The sequence below is a fragment of the Myodes glareolus genome, chromosome 17, assembly GCF_982192425.1.
Source record: "Myodes glareolus chromosome 17, mMyoGla1.1, whole genome shotgun sequence".
NCBI classification, from domain to species: Eukaryota; Metazoa; Chordata; class Mammalia; order Rodentia; family Cricetidae; genus Myodes; species Myodes glareolus.
The window spans coordinates 25213410-25235505 of NC_142042.1; the positions used below are offsets into that span (position 1 = coordinate 25213410).

Genomic DNA, 22096 nt, shown 5'->3' on the forward strand with positions numbered 1-22096 from the left:
TTTTCATTAATTGGGAGTTATAAGCTTATGAAAGAGAAATAGTATTTTTCTGTGTTTGTCCTTTGACCTCCAAATACCTACTGTAGGTAACGATTAAGTGCCTGTACTTACACACATATATCATTAAGACATTATACAGAAAAACTGAAAATAAATAAAAATAACACATATGTAGAGTAATGGGAATCTCCACAGTGAGGATATAAAATGGTATGTCCACCATGGAGAATAATTCAGTAGTTTCAGTCTACCAGTTCTCCTTATGATAGCGAATACCTAGAAACATGCCAGTGTCCGTCAGCTACTGAGTTATCAGGTGAGTATAGTAGGCCGGCTCTTCACAATGATGACTTACTGCTAACAAAGAAAGCACAGTACTGATATGAGTACAAATGTGAGTGAGTGTTGGAAACGTAATGCTAAGTGAAAAAAGACAAGTACTTTTTTTTATTCTATTTACTTGTATGAGAGGCAACATTATAAACATTGAAAATCAGCCACTGGCTACCTGTAACTGGTTATGAGTGCAGAAAGTTGCTGCAGATTCTTGAAGTGTTATGGGGTCATAGAACTGGATTGGGGTGGTAGTTTCACAGTCGTTTGAATTTCCTGAAGTTCGTTTGAATGTTGCCTTTGAGATGGTGAGTTTTATGACATACAGTACTTCATTACTACTGATATAAACAGTCAAAAATACATATTTTAAAACATCCTTTTTCTTCTCCAGGTAATTATCTGCAAGAAGTCTTCTGAGAAGCTGGAACAGTTTCCACTGCTAGCCTCTTGGTATCAGAGGATTCAGGAAGTGCCAAAAGTAAAAACAGCAGCTTCTAAGTGTGGGATCCACTTTCTGTGTTTGCCTGAATTGCTGAATTCTGCAAGTAAATCACACCTGAACTCTAATGAAGTGGTAGCCGTAGAGGAACAAAATGATCCTTTATTTACAGGAGGACCAAGACCAACTATGACCAAGTTAATGGTATTTAGCTTGTTTTTTTTTTTAATCCCTTTGAGCATTCTTTCTCAACTATTAATCATTTTCTCATGTTATCTATTATACATTTTTCATATAGCTATTCATATCTTTATTTACCAAATAATGTTTCTGCTAGGTTTATGTTCAGATAAACCTCAATTAATTGAATAGTTTTTATGCTGTTCGTCTTTGGAACCAAGGCAAAAATACATAGTTTAAAAGTAGTATTCTTTATTAAGGCATTTTTAAATATTCACATTGTAGACCAATGTAACCATATCTGGTCAGGTATATCATTTTAACCTAAACTTGCTGTTTTACAGAGCCTTGATTTTAGTCTTTATTTTATTTTAGTTACTTATTGAATTAATGTTTATTAGTCTGGTTTATTTAGATTAACATGATAATCTCCATCTATTTTTCATACAAGTGTCATGATTTCAATATTTTTAACTTCAATCCTGAGGGTTTTGTACATGAGTACTGTATTTATATCATTTCTACTTTCCCTGTTTCTTCTCCAACTTTTTTGTGTCACTTCACCTCTCAAATTCATGGCCTTTTCTTTAATTATTCTCATTACATACATACATACCGACACACGCACACACACACATGCACACACGCACGCACAAATCCCAAAACAAAACAAACAAACAAAAACTCCACTGAATCCACTTAGTGTTGCTTGTATTTATCTATACTTAAGGGTGTCCACCTGGGACTGGCTAACTTACCTTCCTGAGGCAGACTGGTTCTCTCTCAGTAGCTGTAACTGCCTATAGGTTTTCATCTAGTGATAGTGCCGTGTAGTATTTTCCCAATCTGAAGTTGGCATGATAATTTCATGGGAGCAGTTTCTTTGCTATATATTGAAGACATTATTTTGAAGAAAACATGCTAGTCCCCTGGATGTTATAATCTGTACCTTCTGCAATGCTCCCTGAGCCTTAAGCCTTGTGTTGTAGTTGTATCAACTGGGCTTGGCACATAACGTACTCTTTCTTACTCTTTGCATTTTGACCATTTGCGGATTTCTGCAGTAGTTTTCATTGCTGCAAACGGAAGCATTTTTGATTGGGGTGAGGCTAACCTTATCTGTGGGTTTAAGGTTAAGTATTTAAAATTGAGTTAGGCAGTAGTGGGTTCTCCTTAGGGTCCATGACATCAGCAGACATAGGTAGTTGGCTGTGTTTACAGTACTAGGCATGTACAAGTAGTATCTCAATATAGTTGTAGCTTTTTAGAAAGACCCTAAAGCAGGAATAAGATTGGAAATGAGTAATACCAAAATCAGAGTAAAGGTAATAGAAATGAGATAGGTGATCTCAGAGAGATGTGTTGTTTATTCTTCTAGAAACTAGTACTCGATTTCTAGGTCTATTGTTATATCTGTATCTCTAGGAAAATGATTATTCTCTTTTTCTTTTGGGACCCAAATTCAATTTAGTTTTCAAAATGGAAAGTAATCTCATGAATGGCTGTTACTAGATAGTTAAAGGTGAATCATCATTAATTTTTATTGTATTTTACTTGTTATGTTTTGTTTTCTCTTGAGAAAGGTGAGGGTTCTTAATGTTGACTGCTCTGGCCTCACTTGTGGGCTGAAGCTATTCTTTCTCAGACTTTTTAGTGTTGAGACTTAGAGATGAATACTACCATCCCTGGTGCTACATTTTCTTTTATAGGCTTCCTAGAGATGATAATATCTGAACAGTGATCGTCTATGTTGTAGGATGTGGTACATTTTGTGACTGGAATAATATAAATCTGAATATGTGTCATGCCACTGTCTATAGAACAAATAAACATTTACAGTGTTTGGTTGGTTATTGATTGCTTTGAGATGGATGTGTATGGTGTTTTGAATATATGTGTCTATTTGTATGTGCACCACATACTTCCTTGGTAAAAGAGGAATTCAGAAGACATCGGCGTCCCTGTAAGTAGTGTTAAGGATGGTTATGAGCCACCATGTGGGTGTTCAGAACCAAATCCAGGACCTCTGAAAGAGTAACTAATGCTTTTTACTCCCGAGCTGTTTATCTATTCCTGACCTATTATATTTCTTTACTTACTACTTTTACATGTTTTCAGCATTACTTTTTATTACTTCAAATAAAAAATAATAGCAATATACTGATTTCAAAATAATATTTTGAACAGACATTTTATGTTTTTTAATACCATTTTGTATTTTCTCATGGAACTAAATATTTTGGTAGACATATGATTAATTTTAATTATCATTGTCAGTGCAGGAAATAGAAATGTTGCCTTTGAAAAGAGATTTTATTAAGAACCAATTTGGAAAGCTTTCTTCCTTTTTTAGGAAAAAGGCATTGAAGCAGTGTTTTCTCCGCACCCTTGTCCTTCTTGGACCCTTGACTGGAAAAGCCTTCCTGCTGCTGTCAGCCCAAAGGAAGGTGAGCTTTGTTTTGCTTGTTGGTGAAGGTTTTATGTTCACTATGGATACTCATCTTAGAACCATCTTCCCATACTCAGTGTCTCTTTGGTTTTATTTAACTATCCAGTGAGTTTTTATTTTATTTTTATTTTTCCAACTTCGTATCACTCATATTTAATGTTTTCCACATTTTCCTACATTGACTTCATTAATTCTTTTTTTTCCTTTGATGATATATTTTAAAACCCATTGTAAGTATTATATTTTAGAATGTACAAATGACATCATAAATAGCTACAATTCCATTTATCACACTTAATCAAAATTAAGAAAATTGATTCATCATCTAGTAATTTATAATAATATCCACAGTTGTTTAAAAATCTTGTTTTAAATAAATATCTCTTTCATGCTTGGTGTTTATCTAAAGAATTATTTATTTTATTATCCTAAATTATGTTTGGTTTGTTTTAAATAAATCTTTTTATGGTCCTATTTCAGTTTTCTGATTTTATAATTTTTATGTTGGATACTTATTGTAATAGTTAATATTAATGGAGTTCTAATTCTGCTGTTATTTCTTCTGGCGAATATGCTCCTGGTTACTTACTTCCCTGTGGCTTTGTAATGTTAGTGTGTGAATTCAGCTGAAGACAACTCGTATTTAAGTCATAGAACATGGAGAAATCAAGCTAGTAATGACCTGGAAACCTTATCCCTTCTTGCATCTCTTTAATTGTATCATCTGGTTTTTATATATAATATGAAAAATAGGAAGAGGTAACAGCAAATCACCATGGTTTATTCATATATATGTCATTGGCTTTTACTTAAAGAGTTTTCAGTCTTGGATAAACCAAGGCAGAATTGTCTGACATTTTAGATTTGGTGTTTCTTACTATATTCATTTAACTATATATAAATAATTTCACACCTATTGTAAGAACCATTTTTTTAATTTTTACTAACAAAGGCAGTGTTCGTCCTCATGCTGGAGTCAGCTCTGTCCCTTCAATCTAACACTCTTTAACCTAGTTCTCTTTTTATATCTTGTACAATCACCTTTCAGTTTCACTTTTAAATCTATATTAATTATCTCTGTCCTCAACTTTTTCTACCAGTTTAGGTAGCATAATTCCCAGTATTCTTTCCTATTCAAATTATACTCACCATTTAAGAATCCGTTCAAATGCCACTTTGTTTATTTAAGCCATGTTACCTAGTGTCACCTTCCTGGATTCAAAAGGTACTTGCTTACCCACCTGTATAGGTGACCTGTGGCCAGGTCCTTCCCTCCTAGTCTATTTGATAGGCAAATGTTCTTGCCTCAAGCCATATGAAACTCTTCCTTGTGACTAAATTCCTCCTTTTCATACCAAGGTATTTTTGTCCCTCTCCCCCCCCCTCTCTCTAAATATATATGTGTATATATAAAATAGATGACTGAAATACTTAAGTAAGATGACTGAACCACTTAAGTAAATACTAAGTTTCCCTCCACTTGTTTTCTGTAGAGTATTTAGGTTACAAAGAAGAAATTGATATATAAACTAGGTACAATAGTTTGTACCTAGTCAATCTAAAGTCATTGCAGCTAGGTGGAATTATTTTTCTCCTCCAGTAGCATTAGGCGTACCTTCTAGCACTGTACTTCCAGGAATGCTTGTCAATATGAGTGAAGCCTCTAGTAGAGAACCAGCTCAATTTCTCCACGTTCATGACATAAGTAGGTATTGTCTTGAGCAGTGGGGCTTTACTGTCTGATTGTTGAAGGTAACCAGCAGGTTGGCAATAGCCTGTGATGTTTGGGAGAGGATATTATGGGACTCCTTCAGTCAATAACTCAACAAGATGTAATCTGGAACAGGGTGGTTTTACTTAGTTGGTGTGGGAAGTCCTTCTGTATATGTGTTGCTTTTATTAGTTAATGAATAAAGCTCTTTAGGTCAGTGGCTTGGCAGAATAGAGTTAGGCGGGAAAACTAAAATAAATGCTGGGAGAAAGAAGACGGACTCAATGAGAAGGTGTGGAGACACATGCCTCCACCTAAACTTTGCTGATAGGTTACAACCTCGTGGTGAAGCACAGATAATGGAGACGGGTTAGTTTAGGATATAAGAGCTTGCTAGAAATATGCATAAGCTATTGGCCAAACATTATTGCAAATAATATAGTTTCTGTGTGATTATTTTGGGTCTGAGCAACCAGGAACGAACAGACAGCCTCTACTAACACTTAATGGTATAAACTGTCTAGTTGGAGCACTTGTCTCCCCCATTATATGATGACTCCATTTGAATTTCTTTCATTTATGTATATAGTTTAGGAAACTTTTATAGTAGTGGGTTCACATATATCTTTTCAAAAGGCCTTTGTGTACTATGGTGTTGAGTTCTTTGGCTATGTGCCCACGAGTGCTATAGCTAGATCTTGTGGTAGATCGATTTTCAGCTTTCTGAGGAACATCCACATTGATTTTTCATAGTGGCTTTACAAGTTTGCACTCCCACTGGCAATGAATAAGTGTTCCCTTTTCCCTTCATCCTTGCCAGCATCTACCATCATATATATTGTTAATGTTGGCCATTCTGACTAGCATAAGATGAAATCTCAAAGTAGTTTTAATTTGAATTTCCATAATGGCTCAGTGTATTGAACTCTTTAAAAGTGATTTTAGCCACGTGTGTTTCACCTCTTGAGAACTCCTTATTTATATCTATACTCCACTTTTTAACTGGGTAATTTTTATTTTTAATTAGGTATATCTTAGTATTTTCCTATGCCAATGAGTTCAAGCCTATTCTCCACTTTCTTTTGATCAGATTCAGGGTGTCTGGTTTAATGTTGAGGTCCTTAATCCATTTGTATTTGAGTTTGTATAGGGTAATAGAAATGGATCTATATTCATTGTGTCCCCTAAGTTTGAGTATATGTGTTTTAATTTTCATACAATTCTAAAAATAATTTAATATCTTTCTTAATTTCTGTCTTAACTCAATTTTCTATCAGCTTCTTAGTGTTAGATATTCTACTCTTGGGACAGTCTTATAGGACCCTTATAGAGATCTTCACGGGTGGAGACCATGGTGGCTTATTTCTCAGAAAAGTTTTTTAACATCCAGTATCTAGAGTTGATGATACTGCATGTTTTAAGGGGAATTTTGAAAAATAGTACTTGATGTGATGAAATATCTATATGATTATACAAGTTTTTCTGAAGTTTATTTCCATTAAGACAAATGTACAAATAAATGACCAACTGAATGAATACTACTGAACAAAGAAGGTGATTTGAATCTGTTTCTAATCCCATGGAATCATTTGTTACCACACTAAGAAGATGTGAGAGTCTATACCAGTTATTTTAGGATTGTTATGAACTTGTTGATAAGGAACTTAAATTACAGATTCAAAATACAGATTGTATTGCATCAATCTCTATAAAATAGAGTGGGATTTATGTTAGTATGGAAATTCTTGTTTCTGAAACCCAGCACTAGGCAAGGTTTCTGATCCTTTAATTTAATACTAAATTAATTAAATTAATTTAATTTTTAAATTAATTAAATGAGGAATTAATCCTCATTTAATACTAAAGTGCCATTGTGGAGGGACACTGCCATCCAGAGACCTTCCTGGGACATCTGAGCATCTGTTTGTCCTACCATGTAACAGTAGCATTCATGTTCTCTTAGGGCTGGGGAAATGTGTGCACATCAAGAACGTGGCTTTTAGGAATTTCTTTTTTATTAGTTTTCCCATCATCACAGATAATTGGGTACCACAGTTAATGGGCTTTGATGCTTTATAATAAGGCAGCTTTTGCTGAAATTTTATAAATATTTAAATTATTAATGAGTAAATTTTTTTGTTTTAAGTAGTGTTCAAGTTACTGTGTGGAATCATAAGAAATGGAAAAAACCTTTTGCTTTGAACCAAAGATACTTGTAATAAAGTGCTTATTTGCAGCCATCAGCATGACTCTCGTTGAAGATAAAAGAGCTGGCTGCAGAAAATGCTGGCAAATGTATATATCAACTTTATATACTTTCCCAGAAAGCTCTGCAGGACAACTTCTGTTTCTAATTAACAACACTAATTCTATTTTACACATTCACAAAGAGGTATTTTCTCACAGAATTTGACTCATATTCCTTTACATATTTTCAAACATTTCACAGGCAATAACATCATTTTTAAACTTAAAACCTCTTAATATGATTAAATGTGCAAGAATTATTTTTTGTACCTAAGTGGTCATAATTATATTTGGAGATGATACCATTAATAATGAGTGTCCTTACTTTTCTGTTTATAAAAACTAATGAGCATTTTCAGCTAAATTGGCATGCTCCGTGTTTTTCAGACTGTTAAAATAAAATCAGCTCAACTACAATGAACTATACTCTTCTGTGGTTTAAACTACTTCCTCTCAGTGCCCAAATTCATTCACTATTTTATTTAACTAGGCTAACTCCCACTGCAAAGAATCCTGAAGCAAGGAGACTCCCTCAAGAGCTGTGCAAGCACAGTGTCGCACAAGCAGTGAAGCAGGGTGGTTGTCTAAGATTGATTTATCAGAAAGCATGGGTAAAAACTAAATGTAGTTAAAATTAGAAAACTGTATTTAATAGCATACATAAACAGTACTAGTAGTGAACCACACAGTGTACATAGACATATTTTATAGACTTGTATGTAGAGAAATTGTTTTATATAGAAACCTGTACTCACATTTGTAATTTGACCATCATTATTCATAAACATAGAAATTTGTATCTTTTCCATGCCAGAATAAATATGTTATATATAATCACACAGATTGCACTTCATTTTTAATTCCTAGGACACTTCTTTGTCTTAAAGATATTTTCTACTAAGACTTTGCTATGGCATATTACTATGAGAAAATAGTATTTTGTAGCAGTATACACATTTAACCGTTAAAAAGATATTAAAAGTATTTATTGATCAGGGGTATGGGGCCACATTTATATTTTCTCATTTTCTCTCTCTCTCTCTCTCTCTCTCTCTCTGTCTCTCACTCACATACACACACACACACACACTTCTCTTTGTGGACTAAATAATACCACCGCTTAATATTTCACAAAGTTCTTAGAGGAGCTCTGACAATGGGCAGAGACCGTAGCTCCTCACTATCCAAGTGCATTTGATGTCAGAGGACAAAGAAACCTCTCCAGGAGTTCATGCAATAAGCCTTTAAAGCAGAGAGTAGGTTGAACTGGAATGGCAAACTGGAGACAGCTGGAGGGAAAATGGGAATTCAGAGCCAAGGAAGATGTTAGGCATCACCTGCAATGAGAAAGTCAAAGCTGTTGGAGAGGTTAAGTAACTAACACAAATTATGTGCCACACAAAAAGACACATGCCTGTCAAATCAGCTGAACTAAGTGAGACTCAAGGTCTCCACATACTGTGTGTCATAATAGTCATCACTTAGAGCATTCATGCAGATCTCTGCCTGTGAAGCCACATGCACAGTTAGCTCAGTACTAACTGCATCACCACTGCCCAAATAAAACTGAGTAACTTAGGGAAAGGAAATCTGTTGACAGAGTATTTTAGAAGAATAGTTCATAAGTTACTTAAATTCATACAGAACTTTTAGCAATCATACCTGTGCGGGAGAATTGTCTGTATTCTGTCAATCATGTTTTAAATAAAACGCTGATTGGCCAGGCAGGAGGTGTAGGCGGAAAAACCAGACAGGAAGTGGAAATGATACAAGGAGAGCAGGAGAATTCTGGGGAGGAGGAAGTTGATTCCTCCCACTCCTGCCCAGACCACCGAAGCAGCAGGATGTGAGCTGCCCCACTGAAAAAGGTACTGAGCCACATGGTTAAAATAGATCAAAAAAATGGGTTAATCAAGATGTGAGAGTTAGCCAGTAAGAAGCCTGACCTAACGGGCCAACCAGCTTTATAACTTAAAGAAATCTCTGTGTTATTTTCTTTGGGGCTAAACAGGCTGGGGGAAGAGGGCAGGACAAAAACACAAGCAAGCTGACCCCCCTCTTGTTACACATACCTGTTCTAGACATTTGGTGCTTAAAAACACCAAAGGTGTGAGGAAGAAGGTTTGGAGGAGAGGTTGTGATAACCCTCCAATTATTGATTCTTTATTTAAACCATTGAAATTTGAAATAAATTGATTAAAATCACATAAAATGAATATATTAAGAAATTCACATTTCCTAGACAAATTTAGATTTTTTTTGTTCCTGGAATGTGGTTACTTCAAATTATAGTGATATTTTATTTATGTTTTATAAATAAAGCTTTCCTGAAGACTAGAAGGTAAAACAAAGCCACTAGAGGCCAGGCAGTGGTGTCAAACACCATTAATCCCATGTTGGGAGGCAGAAGCAAATGATCTTTGTGAGTTCAAGGCCACCCTGGGCTACACAAAAGCAGTGCAGAAACCAATCTATATGGTGGTGACTCACAACTTTAATCCCAGCACTAGATAGGAATGTAAGCCAAGATGAGACAGGAACTTGCTGCCTTTTAGTCTGAGGATTTCTTAGAGGTAAGAGCTCTCTAGTGGCTTGGCTGCTTTGTTTTTCTCATCTTCAGGTTCAACCCCAATATCTCTCTCTGGGTTTTTTTTATCTGTGCTACATCAAATAATTTAATCTATTTTCCAGCACCAGAACTTGCTATGTAGACAAGGCTGGCTTTGAACTCACAGAGATCTACTTAGTTAATTTTTATGTGTCTGTTTAGCAAAGTCATTAAATGCCAGTATGTTTTCATCAGACTTTAAGAGTCAAAGAAATTTCTTTAAATTGCTGAAGGAAAATAGCATGCCTATTTAAAAAGAATTGTAATTCATGTGAACCGCACTGAAAAAAAAAATGTAGCTCATGGGGCAGGTTGGAGGCTTCTTGTCCCAGTTGCTCTTACTCTTCCATGGTTGATTGTTAATAATTGTGTTTAAATAAAAAAGGTGATTTCCCTTCAAATTGCTTTCTCCCCAAAATAGACTGAGCTAGGAGTCAGACCAAGATTCATGTTTATAAACCTAATGTCTTTCAGTGTCACCAGCATCAAGTTAGATTTAGTGACCATCTTAGTTAAGGTTTTTATTGCTGTGAGGAGACAACATGACCAGGCAACTCTTATAAAGGAAAGACATTTCACTGGGGTGGCTTACATTTTCAGAGGTTTAGTCATAATGGTATCATCATGATGCAAGATGGTATCCTGAAAATAGACCTAGTGCTTGAAAAGTAGCCGACAATCCTACTCACAAGCAACAGGAAGTAGTCTGAGACACTGGGCTTAGCTTGCGCATGTATGAGACCTCAAAGTCTGCCTCCACAGTGATACACTTCTTCCAAAATGGCCACATATACTTCAACAAAGCCACACCTCCTAAGAGTGCCACTCCTTTTCGGGTCCAATTTCTTTCAAACTACCGCGGTGACTAACAGGAAATAATCGACTGCTTATCGGAGGAAGGGTATTGCGAGAGTACTCTGAGTACTAGGAGGAAGAAACTAGTAACAATACACAAGAGTTATCTTTGAGATGTGATGCTTAAAAATGTAGTCATAGTGATACATCTCACTGTCTTTTGGGATTCGAAAAAATTTACCTTTTTTTAAAATTATAGTGAAACGTGTTTTTCTATGAAGAGCCACAAATACAATATATGAATTACTCAGAAACCATCTTTAAACAATTCATTGTTATAAATTGTGTAGCAAAATAGTAGATAGCTGAGTGTAGCAGTTGTTGCACAGTCTCTTGAATGGGCATCTCTTTGGGCAGTACCAAAGTAGGGCGCATGTGTCCTCTTTACCTTCTGTGCTTTCTGTAATCAGGTCTTTGGTCAATAGTTATAGATGCATTTATTGATATTTAGAGTCAGAGGGAAGGAGGCAGAAGGGGGAAAAGGAGAAGAAAGACTGAGAAAAGGGGGAGTTGGAGATAGACAAGTAAGAATTTCAATATAAAATTCAGTGAGCTAACTGTAAGTCAGGTGGCCTGTAGTAGGGCTTCCTATTTGAGGAACCCATATGAACGGGTAACTTCAATAAGCTTACATTGCTGTGGTGTCTCTTAGAACTTTTCTGTTTAAGGAAATAGTAAAAACTGGTTTGTGATACTTTCTTCTGACTTTGATCTTACCAGCGTTTGCCAGCTGTGTTCCCTTTAAGAATATAATTTCTTTGTTTCTTTGGGGATTTCTATGTCAGAAAGATAGAAGCAGTAGGTGTCCCATGAAAGGCCATGAAGAAGAGAAACTGGTTCATGTTTGGGGATTTTTCCAAGCAACTCAAGAGGGTCTTGTCTTTGGCCATAGAGCCAAGTAAGCGCTGGATTATCAATGGTTGTCATTCTGTAGAGGAAGTCTCTGACGCAGTTTACTTTATTTACTGAGCATGCAACAGGGCTTTCCTGGCTTATTCATTCTATAAACTATTATTTGACTGTGATAGTTCATCTAAAGGTTTTATTTCTTTGTTTTTTTCTTACTGAGAACATTGAACACCATTCTGTTCATAATATAAAACTGAGGCATTTACATAAAGTTGACTGTTGACTGGCTGGCTTGTCATTTTCTACCTGGAGTGTAGCAGTGTAGGAGTACGCTGTGGAAAGAAATATGGTCAGAAGTGGTGAGACACTTGTGACTGTGTTGCTTGGTCGCTTTTTTTCTTGTGTCTTAAGTTGATGTCACTTCTCTGTGTCTGTGTGGTTTGTCACCCCTATTAAATCTGTGTGAATCTGAGCATTCTAGTCCTAGCATGGCTCTTTTCTTGGGCATTGGCTACTCAAGAGCTAGGGACTGGAAGACAGTTCCCTAGAAGTTGTAAGACAGCAGTACATTTCTCTGCCCTGTTGTCAGACTGCAAGTGTCTGCATCTCCATTCCCTGAGGCCAGATTCCAAGTGTTTTCCCAAGGGGCTCTGTCATATGGAAAACAGTCAGTCTTCCCCTGAATAATTTCTGTCACCTAATAAATGATTCATGGAGCTGTCAGCTCGATGGTGGGCACCTGACTAAGGGGATATATGAGTGACAGATTGAAATAGTAAGTTTACCTGAAATCTTAGTTGAATGTATTCTTAAACTGAAAGATTATCCTTGATGCTTTTTGAGAATATTAGTACTCTTAATACCATGGCAAACCACAGTTTATTCAGAGTTAACTCCTTGTTCTGAGTCAGTTAGCATCTAGTTTAGAGGGTTATTCACTGAAACACAGGAATAATGAGTCCTGGGTGGGTACGTCCCAGTTAATATAGTTATACACCTGAGCTGCTTACATGTCTACCCTATTACTTCAAAGAAAACAGAAACAGGTGTTAATATTTTCCCAAATAATGGTTTGGTCATGTTTGGAGACCATGTTTATTGCAGCATAAAATTGACATTTCGAGCTCCGGGTTGCCATGTACAGCAGCTGGTTTCTACTGATGAACTTTTTCGCTCTTGTACTTCCAGCTCCTCTTAAGCTTTAAAAATTTGTTCATAGTTTTAAGTTGAGTCATACTCTTACTTAAGTTTAGATTCCTATATAGTCCTGTTTCTGTGTGTGATACCTTTTGGGGGATGATGTATATTTCAGTCCTGTAATATGAAAAGCATGGCTTAGATTTTGAAAACTTAGTCAATCCATTTGCTTTAAATTTGGTTAATAACAAATTTCACTCACCCAGGATGCTTTGCTGTGTGTATGTCTGTGTGCCTCATGTATGTCTGGTGCCTGCAGAGAATCACTGGATCCCCTAGAGTTGGGCGTATAGACAGTTGTTAATCACAGTGTTCATGCCGGCAATCAAGCCCAGGTCCTCTGAAAGAGCAATTGGTGCTCTTAACTGCTGAGCCATCTCTCCAGCTCCCGAAAATAAATGTTTCATAGTATTATCTACTGAGTATGTAGCTTATTACCCATATTTACAGAATGAACAGGACAAATATATCAACTAATGAAATATTTTCATAAAATATAAAACCTTTCCAATGTTAAGTGACTTTCAATAGCTTTAAAATATTTTATTACTATTGCAGGTTCAAATAAAATATATAAAGTGAAGTCTTATGTAACTTGTTAATTTATATTACTATACATCTCCAGTAGATAATTATTATTTTAAACTGTAATTATTTATTTGAGTGGCTATATCAAGTTTAGTGAAAGAAATGGCATATTAGTATATTAGTATGTTCATGGTGTCATAACAAGTTACCCAGACTGGATGTGTTTAACAAAGTAAGTATTTTTTTTTTCTTAGTTTTAGTGGCTAATCATGTGCCTAACACATGGTTTTCTGGTGAAGATTCTTTTCCTGGCTTACAGTTGGCTGCTGTTTTGCTGTATCTTCGTGTGGTCTGTCCTCTGTACTTACACACTCCCAGTGTCCAGTTGTAAGGATGTGGACATCGGTGCTCTTGTTCTTTGGCTCCACCCTCATTGTGTCATTTTTCATAATTACCTCTTTAAAGATCCTATCACTAAAGATACAGTTAGTTATGTTGAAGGGTAAGTCTTTAGTGTGTGTGCATGTGTGAATTTGCACATAGGGGACAATAATATAGTCAAAACAGTTTCTGTTGGTGATTTTGATCTAACAAATTCCATGAATCTCACTCTTATAATATTTAAAAAATGAAAATTCAGCTAATAATTTTTTCTCTTTAAACCTCTGAGAACAACAGTATTTCATATTTTCACCTTATCTTTTAAGGTTTGGAAAGGAAACAGACTAGTGAATTTGATAGCTTTCAGAAGTTGTTTTGCTTTGCCCTGTATGGGGCAAAGGAGAAGGTCTGTTTGCCTAACATTTCTGGATGTTACAGTCAAAGTTAGAACAGTCCATTGTCTTAAATCTCTGACTTTAGACCATACATCATGGTGAGAACTCAGGAAAGCAAACTGCTCACCTCTGGAGCCAGGGAATTAGAAGAGGAAGAAACCAGAGTCCCATAATCACTTGTGAGGCATGCCTCAAGTAACCTAAGAAACTATCACTAAGCTTTACCCCTTCAAATGGTCACAACACTTCCTAATTGGCACCACCCTCCAGACTAGTCCTTTAACACATAGACTTTGTTCCTGGGGATCGCTGCCTTGTTGGCCTTGAAAGTCAGAATTCACTGAAAGTTGGGTGCACATGTACAGGGTAATAATATAAGCCATTTAACGCTTCTTCATATTTGCTGTCTTTGTTCTTGTTACATTCTTAAAGAGTATTCTTTTATTTCTTATGTTGGAGAGGAAAGTGGAACCCAAGAGCTATAGTACTTAGAACAAGTTGAAACTGGAGGCAAGGACTGTCTGTATCAGCTAAAGTCACGTGGGATGGAGCTGTTGAAGGAATTAGAGGAGGGAGACATGCCCTGGCCTGTCCTCCTGCTGCCATCTTGGATTCTCCACTGCAGACACAGAGTAGGGGAAGCAAAAATGTAGCTCCTTGGTGCATGGGACAGAGCCAGTTTGGGACAGTGACTGGATATCAGAACAAAAGTCTGGCAAACTGATGGTTTATTTGTACCAAAGGTTCAATCTTTTTTCTTACTTGATTAATCTTCACTCATATAAATATTGCAGCTACAAAATTTTGCAACTCATTGGTTACATTGCTCCTTTGTCTTTAACCTGCCCAAATTTCTAATGTTGATAAATATATAACTTACAGAATCAGAAAACAAATGTTAATTTTTTATGCTTGCATGTGTCATATATGTTTTATAGATATTGGCAAAAGAAATATTGGCACAAAAGGCCATTTAATTTAACTTCAGAATAACAAGCTCAGAAGAATGCTTAAATTTTAAAACATAGCATGTATGGGTTGCTTTTTCTCTGCCCTTTTATAGTGTTTTTCCTTTTTTAGCTTTTATGTTAAATACACTTAGGTATAGTAGGTATAGCTTTTCCCCACATAGCCCCTAAGAAAACTTGCCTCACAAAAATGAATTCTTAATTATATTCTCCACTCTAATTTCTACTACACTGTTTTTCTTTTCTGGCATGCAAAAGTTATGTTGGCTGAATTTTCTGGGGCCACTGTCTCTAATATACTACTGTATACTTCAGGGAGCTTGTGACTTTATGTGTGTTCCCCCAGTGCCCATTCTTTACTTCCCTCAAACCCACTAAAGCTTGTTGTCAGATTAATGTTCATAATAGAAACACTAGTCATGCCCAATCTCTGTTCTGTAATGGAAGGATGGAAGTGGTAATAGCTTTCTTCATATCATGGGAGTTTGGGGAGATACTCTTTGTTAAAAGCTGAGTAAATTATTCATATTAAATAAAAATGTATTGATATTTTTAACCAGATACCTTCTGATAGCAAGGAAGGTGAATTATATATTTCCCACAAGTGAGAAAGTTGGTGTTCTATAGCTTTGTATTTAACTTAAGCATGTATATACATATAGGTATTTGAATGTATTTATATGAACCTTTCTAATACTAATTACCTTTCATATAGGGTTTGTATTTTTCAGGCAGTTTTCTTCCCTGTGTGTCTGCAAATTTCTTAGCATGTCAACCAAGAAGAGCTTTTTTCCTTTATCACATATCTAACACTCAGTATACAGTCTAGATGTTACATAGCAGCCTTTCCTCAACCTCCCTATTTCCTCCCTCTCTTCTCCCCCTTCTTCCCATCACCCCATGCTTGCTTCTCTGAAATATTACATTGTAATTCTGTGCCGTAATTTATTTAGGTGCCTGTTTTCTCCTCTAGGGTCGTGATCAGTTTAAAGGCATAACCGACAGACAGGCTCCTAAAATCTACCACTGTAAGAGGGGCCAACTGAAATAATGTTTAATGTTTGTAAAACCCTTAGTTATTCAGTTGGCAGAATGATGTGCCTAGTAAATTCACGGTATTCTTTATAGCCCCATTGTTTTCTTATATAATTAAAATTATATCAATGAATATTTCTCTCCTGTGACCTCTTACAGATATCACAGTGTCTTAGTAATTTTTTTTTTCATTTTGATTTGACTTGTTGATTTTGCTGTTGTTGTTTTGTTGATTGCTTTTTTTGATTGGTTAGCTGATTAAGCCAACGTCTCTTGTATCACAGACTCTACATAGCCTTGGATTTCAAATCTTCCTATGTCAGGTTCCCTAGTGTGAGGGTTCCATCACTCATATTGGCCCAGTGTTTAATGTATATATTAAGAAATCCTCAATAAACTGTGTTTAATAAAGACTTATAGCAACTCTGATGAGGAATGATTGATTCTGATTGTGGGTTGGAAGAAGACTGTACTCTTACTGGCACCCGAATCTTCACATCTGAAACATAATTTTAACAAATAACATGGGAAAGGGACACATTTGAAGCTAGAAAAAGCATGGAATTTCAGAAAGTCCTGGAGCTGTGTTTTATGTGACCGGTAGAACGTAACTCATCAGATTTTTGTGGCATAAATGCTTCTAAAGTTAGGTGTAGTAAAATTGAAAATAGTGGGTTTAGATTTTAAAATGTTTATATAAATTATATGTTAAATTATAAAACCTCAATTTTAATTATATATATATATCCTTAAATATTAGTTTACACTTAAATATTACTTTACAATGAACTGAAGAGTTTCTGGCAGGGATTTTCTAAGATTTTTTTCTTATTGCAGTGCTTCTAGTAAAGTAGACTTGGAACTGTTTTATAACTAAAGGCAAATGTCCAAAAACTTGGAATCTTATTTCAAAATATATACACATTGTAACCAAATTTTATTATAAGAACATGAAGTTGGAGTCCATGTTATATCTTTCCTATCAACAACAACAACAAAAGACTCAAAAGCTCATTTAATCCATAGTCTTTGTGGAAAAAGCGTAGAAGCCCAGACTAAACTAGGCTTCTGTTGCTGCATATAAAATACCTCAGAGTTTAGTGTCATAAAAGAACTAAGTTCAGTTTCTATGGTTCAGCATTCAGCACCCTGGCATGACTGAAGTGGCCTCTTCCAGTGTTAGTGTGTTCATAGCGCTGTGGTCTCCTCACAAACCTAGATGGCTCCCAGGCCCTTTATTTATATGTCTATTGTGAGGATCCTGATCCTCAAGGTATGTTGGAGTGAGTCTCAGATCCTCAGGGATATTTGCTGGGAACCTCGGTTCTGTGGGCCTCTCATAGACAGCTCATGGCATGGCATCTAGCTTCTGTCGGTGTGCAAGGGAACTGTAAGCCAAAGAGAGACGTTCTTCTGTTTTCAAACTAAAACTCAAAAGTGGCAAAGCATCTTTCTATATTCTTTTCCATGTAAGTTAGTCACTGGGGTTGGTCTACAATCAAGGGGAGGAGACTTCACATAGGTATGACTGCAATAGAAAAGATCCTTGGGAGCCATCTTGATGCCCAAAGTTGTAGTCTGTTAGTAGCAAAGTAAGTCTTTCAATTTCCAGTCTACTGTTCTGATTTCCTCTAACAACACAACTGATGAAATGCTAACGCTTTGGAATAATTGTACAACCAATGAGGTTACTGACAGTATTGCAGTTGGAGAAGAATGCAGAAAAGGCAGGTTGGCATAGTGTCTTGGTTGGCTTTTCTGTTGCTGTGATAAGCACCATGACCAGGGCAGCATTTAGAAACGTTTATTTTGGCTTACAGTTCTAGGGGGTTAGAATCCATACTGGTATGGCAGACAGCAGGTAGGCAGGCAGGTAAGCATGGTGGCTGAAGCTGGATGCTGAGAGCTCACATCCTGAACTACAAGCACAAAGCAGCAGAGAGAATGGTCCCTCTAGGCTGATATTTGAATGTTGGGTTCCTATTTAGGAAGGATCAGGAGCTAATTGTTAAAGAAGATGTGACCTTGTTAGAGGAGGTGTGTGACTGGAGAGTGGGCTTTAGGGTTTAAAAAGACTGTGCCATGTAACATGAAGGACCAACTTGTTGGGGTTTCCATCCTGCCCGGTACCCCACGGCCGGCAATTCCCAAAAAGAAATCACACACAGGACTCTATAAGATTATAAACTGATTGGCCCATTAGGTCAGGCTACTTATTAGCTCTTATAACTTATGTTATCCCATTATCCTTATCTACATTAGCACATGGCTCAGTACCTTTTCCAGCAGGGCAGCTCACATCTTTCCTCTCCGGTGATCTGGGCAGACCTGCGGACGCAGCTTCCTGCTTGCCAGAATACTCCCAGTCTCTTTGCTCCACCTCTACTTCCTGTCTGGTTTTCCCACCTATACTGCCTGCCTGGCCAATCAGCGTTTTATTAAAATATGATTGACAGAATACAGACAATTCTCCCACACCATTTCCCTCTTTTTTTTTTTTTAATCAAAGGAAAATACCCATAGTCCATTTGTTGGGAATGTGGGCATAGTATTTCAGGCTACTTCCTGCTGGTTGGGGGCGCTGATAGTCTTATGGGGACCTAAAGAAAATTTAGAATTATCATCAAGTCCTGACTGGAGTATCCTGTGAGTCTTGATCATCTCAGGCAGCAGTCTTGAACCTGTTCTGGATGAAGAACTCAGACATCTGGGCCATCTGTTCCTGTCGGAGATTTCTCAGGTGGTCTTCCTTTTTCGAACCTAATTTGTCTTAACTCAGAACGAATCCACAGCCTCTCATTTTCTGTGGAAACAAAAGCAAAATCTCTTCTCCAAAGTAACATACCTTTTGACTTCAGTTTTGAAGCCATGGTATTTTCAAAATACCTATCTTGGGTTAGTTCTGCAACATTTATAAGCAAATGTCTTTTGGCGACTGTTGCTCCTTCCTCAGCATTCAAACAATTAAAAGAGAGCATAATAGCATACAGTATCAAGATTCTCTGTGTATTTTCCATCTTTATGTGGCTTTATTTTAACCTCTATTTCTTATATTTTTACTTTTACTTTTTGAGACAGGTTCTCTGTATATTTTTGTCCTGGAATAACTCTGTAGACCAGGCTGTCCTTGAACTCACAGAGATCTGCCTGTCTCTACCTCCCCAGTGCTGGGATTAAAGGCACTTGCTACCACACCTTGAACTCACAGAGATCTTTGTCTGCCTCCCAGGCATTGGGATTAAAGGCATGTACTACCACACCTTGAGGTCACAGAGGTCAATCTACCTCTGCCCCTTGAAGTCACAGAGGTCAACCTACTTCTGCCTCCCAGGCATTGGGATTAAAGATGTGTACCACCACACTTAACTACTCCCTTTTTTTCTTTTTTCTTTTTAATGACTTTAACCTTTAGCCTGCATATATTTTTAACACACTGTAAACCATTTAGAGGTTTTCTTCCTCTTTGAATCTCTCTTTACTGTATATCTCTCTTTTTCTGACCACACGAGTCTTTAATGGGTAGGACTAAAGCCGTAGCTTTGACAGTTAGATCCAGCCCATTCCTTAGCTTTCCAGCCTCATGGCTGAGATACCAGCCAGAGCTGTGTTCACTGCCACAACTCTATGGCATTTCAAGGTCCTTGCCAGCAAGCAAGCTGCAGCATTCTGCTCACAGACCACACTCAGTCGGACTGCCTGCCTGAAAGAGTCAGAGTTTGCCCTGGCAGGATGGCCCAGAAAGCCAGCATTTTAAAAAAGCGCATCTTTTTTTCCTGCTACAGCTGAAAACCCGAAAAGCATGCACTCAGCTTTTCATCAACACCGTTTAAGTGTTTCGTGGCAGGACCTCTTAATGAGCTGCAAGGTTTTGCAGCTAAAGCTGAGTCAGGAAGCGTCTCTTAGATGAGAGCGCTTGCTTGCCTCTAGCAAGCAGAGCAGACCCAAGAAATTGCTGCCACCAAGAAAACATGCATTACTCTATTCCTTCCCAAGCTTTCTCAAGCTTTCTGTGGATTCAGTTATCCACGTGGGGGCCAGGCCTAGTCGCTCCCTCCTTTCTTTCCTAACCACCCCCCCACACCTTATGCTTGTAGATCAGATGTAAACTCTCAGCTACTGCCGCACTACCGTGCTAACTTGCTACCATGCTCCCCAACATGATGTCATAGGCTAACCCTCTGAAGCTGTAAGCAAGTCCCCATTGAAATGCTTTCTCTTATAAGCTGTCTTGGTCATGATGTGTCTTCATAGCCCTAGAACAGTAAGTACGACACAAATGTGTATTCTACTGTTAAACTGTAAACTGTCTCTTTTGTATTTTGTGTGGTATGGAACAGATGTTGATCAAAGCTACTTCCTGGACAAATTTAAAATATCCTAAAGTATCATGGGGAATCACAGTCTGAATTCTTTAAAGTCACCTCACTTTTCTATAAAGGAAACCAAAAGCCTTAATGTCTAGGGAACAGGCTAGGAAAATCAACAAGCCGTGAGGTACAGTCTAGATGTTAGGATCAAATTATTAGACCACAGTCCATGAAATCAACTATAGTCAGTAACTAAAAGATAAAAACTAAGTTATATGCCCAACATATCAAGGCCTTTAAGCTATGACATACTATAGCTTAAAGGCTATATGACTTCTCAGTGACTTGTTTTTATTTCAAAACCATATTAAGAAGGTGCAAATGTTATATTAAACGTGGTTTCTCTGCCCTGAAAATGAGCCTGGACTATGTGATCTCCTATGGCTCTTTGGTAGATTGCTGTGCATTGAAGTAGCAGTTTGTAGACATGTGGAAAGTTAGTGCTGGAAGAAAGCTGAGATGTCACCTCCTGTGTTGTGCTAGCTGTGTTGAAACTTGTGGAGATAACACAACTGCTTTTAGTGAACATGAAAAGCTGTGGTTTCTGTGCTGTAGCACCTGTGACACAGTGGTAGGGTCAGATCTGCAGTGTTAACACTGACAGTAACAAGATTGGGATTTGGGGAAAGGGCATGTGTGCATATTTGAAAAGCATAAGTGTATAACTGATGTATTCTATACTTTGTCATATTCTGGCCTTTGTAACTGTTATCAAATTTCTAATCCTCCTTTGATTGACCAGTTCGAATTAGTTGGATTTGAGACATCCCTAACCTAAACAATTTATAAAGGCACATAACTGCAGATTTCTGTATTTTTAACAGGAAGTCTCTGTGAGAATTTCCTGTCTCTGGTCACAATGTTTTAAAAAATCATTGTTAATTTTGTTTGATGTGCTATTATGCATTATGATGTTAGACAAAAGGCTTTCTACATAAGGGACATGTGCTAAAATATTTACAGCTGAAGTACTGTGATTATTTGAGATTTTTCTTTAAGACTAAAATGAAATTTATTGTAACATTTTTGTATGAACTGAAATTAGCTGTATTACAAGTAAGTTTGACTTTGACTCTAAATTTAAATTTTTATTTCATATTTACCTTTCCTAACAACCTACTGTTACTAATCCGTGCATAACTAAGGGGCTGCCCTTCATAGTGGTTAGCTTGTACCTCAGCATTATACACACCACAGAGTTCGGTTCCTTTGCCTGTTTGCCCCAGCCAAAGCAGCCTCTTTTTCTACAAGCCCTCAAGGGTTACTAGCTTTCTGGGTGTTTCTTTCTCTGCATACATCATGTGAGCAGAGCATGGCGCCCACCCTGACAGGGCTCTGCTGTGCTCCTTTGAAGCTGGATTAAGAACTCACTAAGCGGGGTGTGCCCATTAATTATAAGGTTTTAAAACTTGACTCCTGGAAATTCATAGCTCAGATATTTTTAGTTTTAATAGGATTAGGTCTATTATGAAAGAATTTGAGAGTATATGTTATATTCCTGGAAAAGTATGTTTGTGAGTTGATTTAGTATGAAATGAGATGAGCTGTTTT

General features: G+C 36.9%; 1 protein-coding gene across 2 annotated transcripts in view; it reads left to right on the forward strand.

The window, feature by feature from the left end:
• Gstcd (glutathione S-transferase C-terminal domain containing) overlaps nucleotides 1–22096 on the forward strand; it is a 91022-nt gene that overhangs the window by 26934 nt on the left and 41992 nt on the right. For both annotated transcript variants that reach the window (XM_048456753.3, XM_048456752.3), the window contains 2 exons: nucleotides 728–979; nucleotides 3309–3402. In XM_048456753.3, coding sequence (XP_048312710.3) covers nucleotides 728–979; nucleotides 3309–3402 — 346 coding nt within the window. The remainder of the gene's footprint in view (nucleotides 1–727; nucleotides 980–3308; nucleotides 3403–22096) is intronic.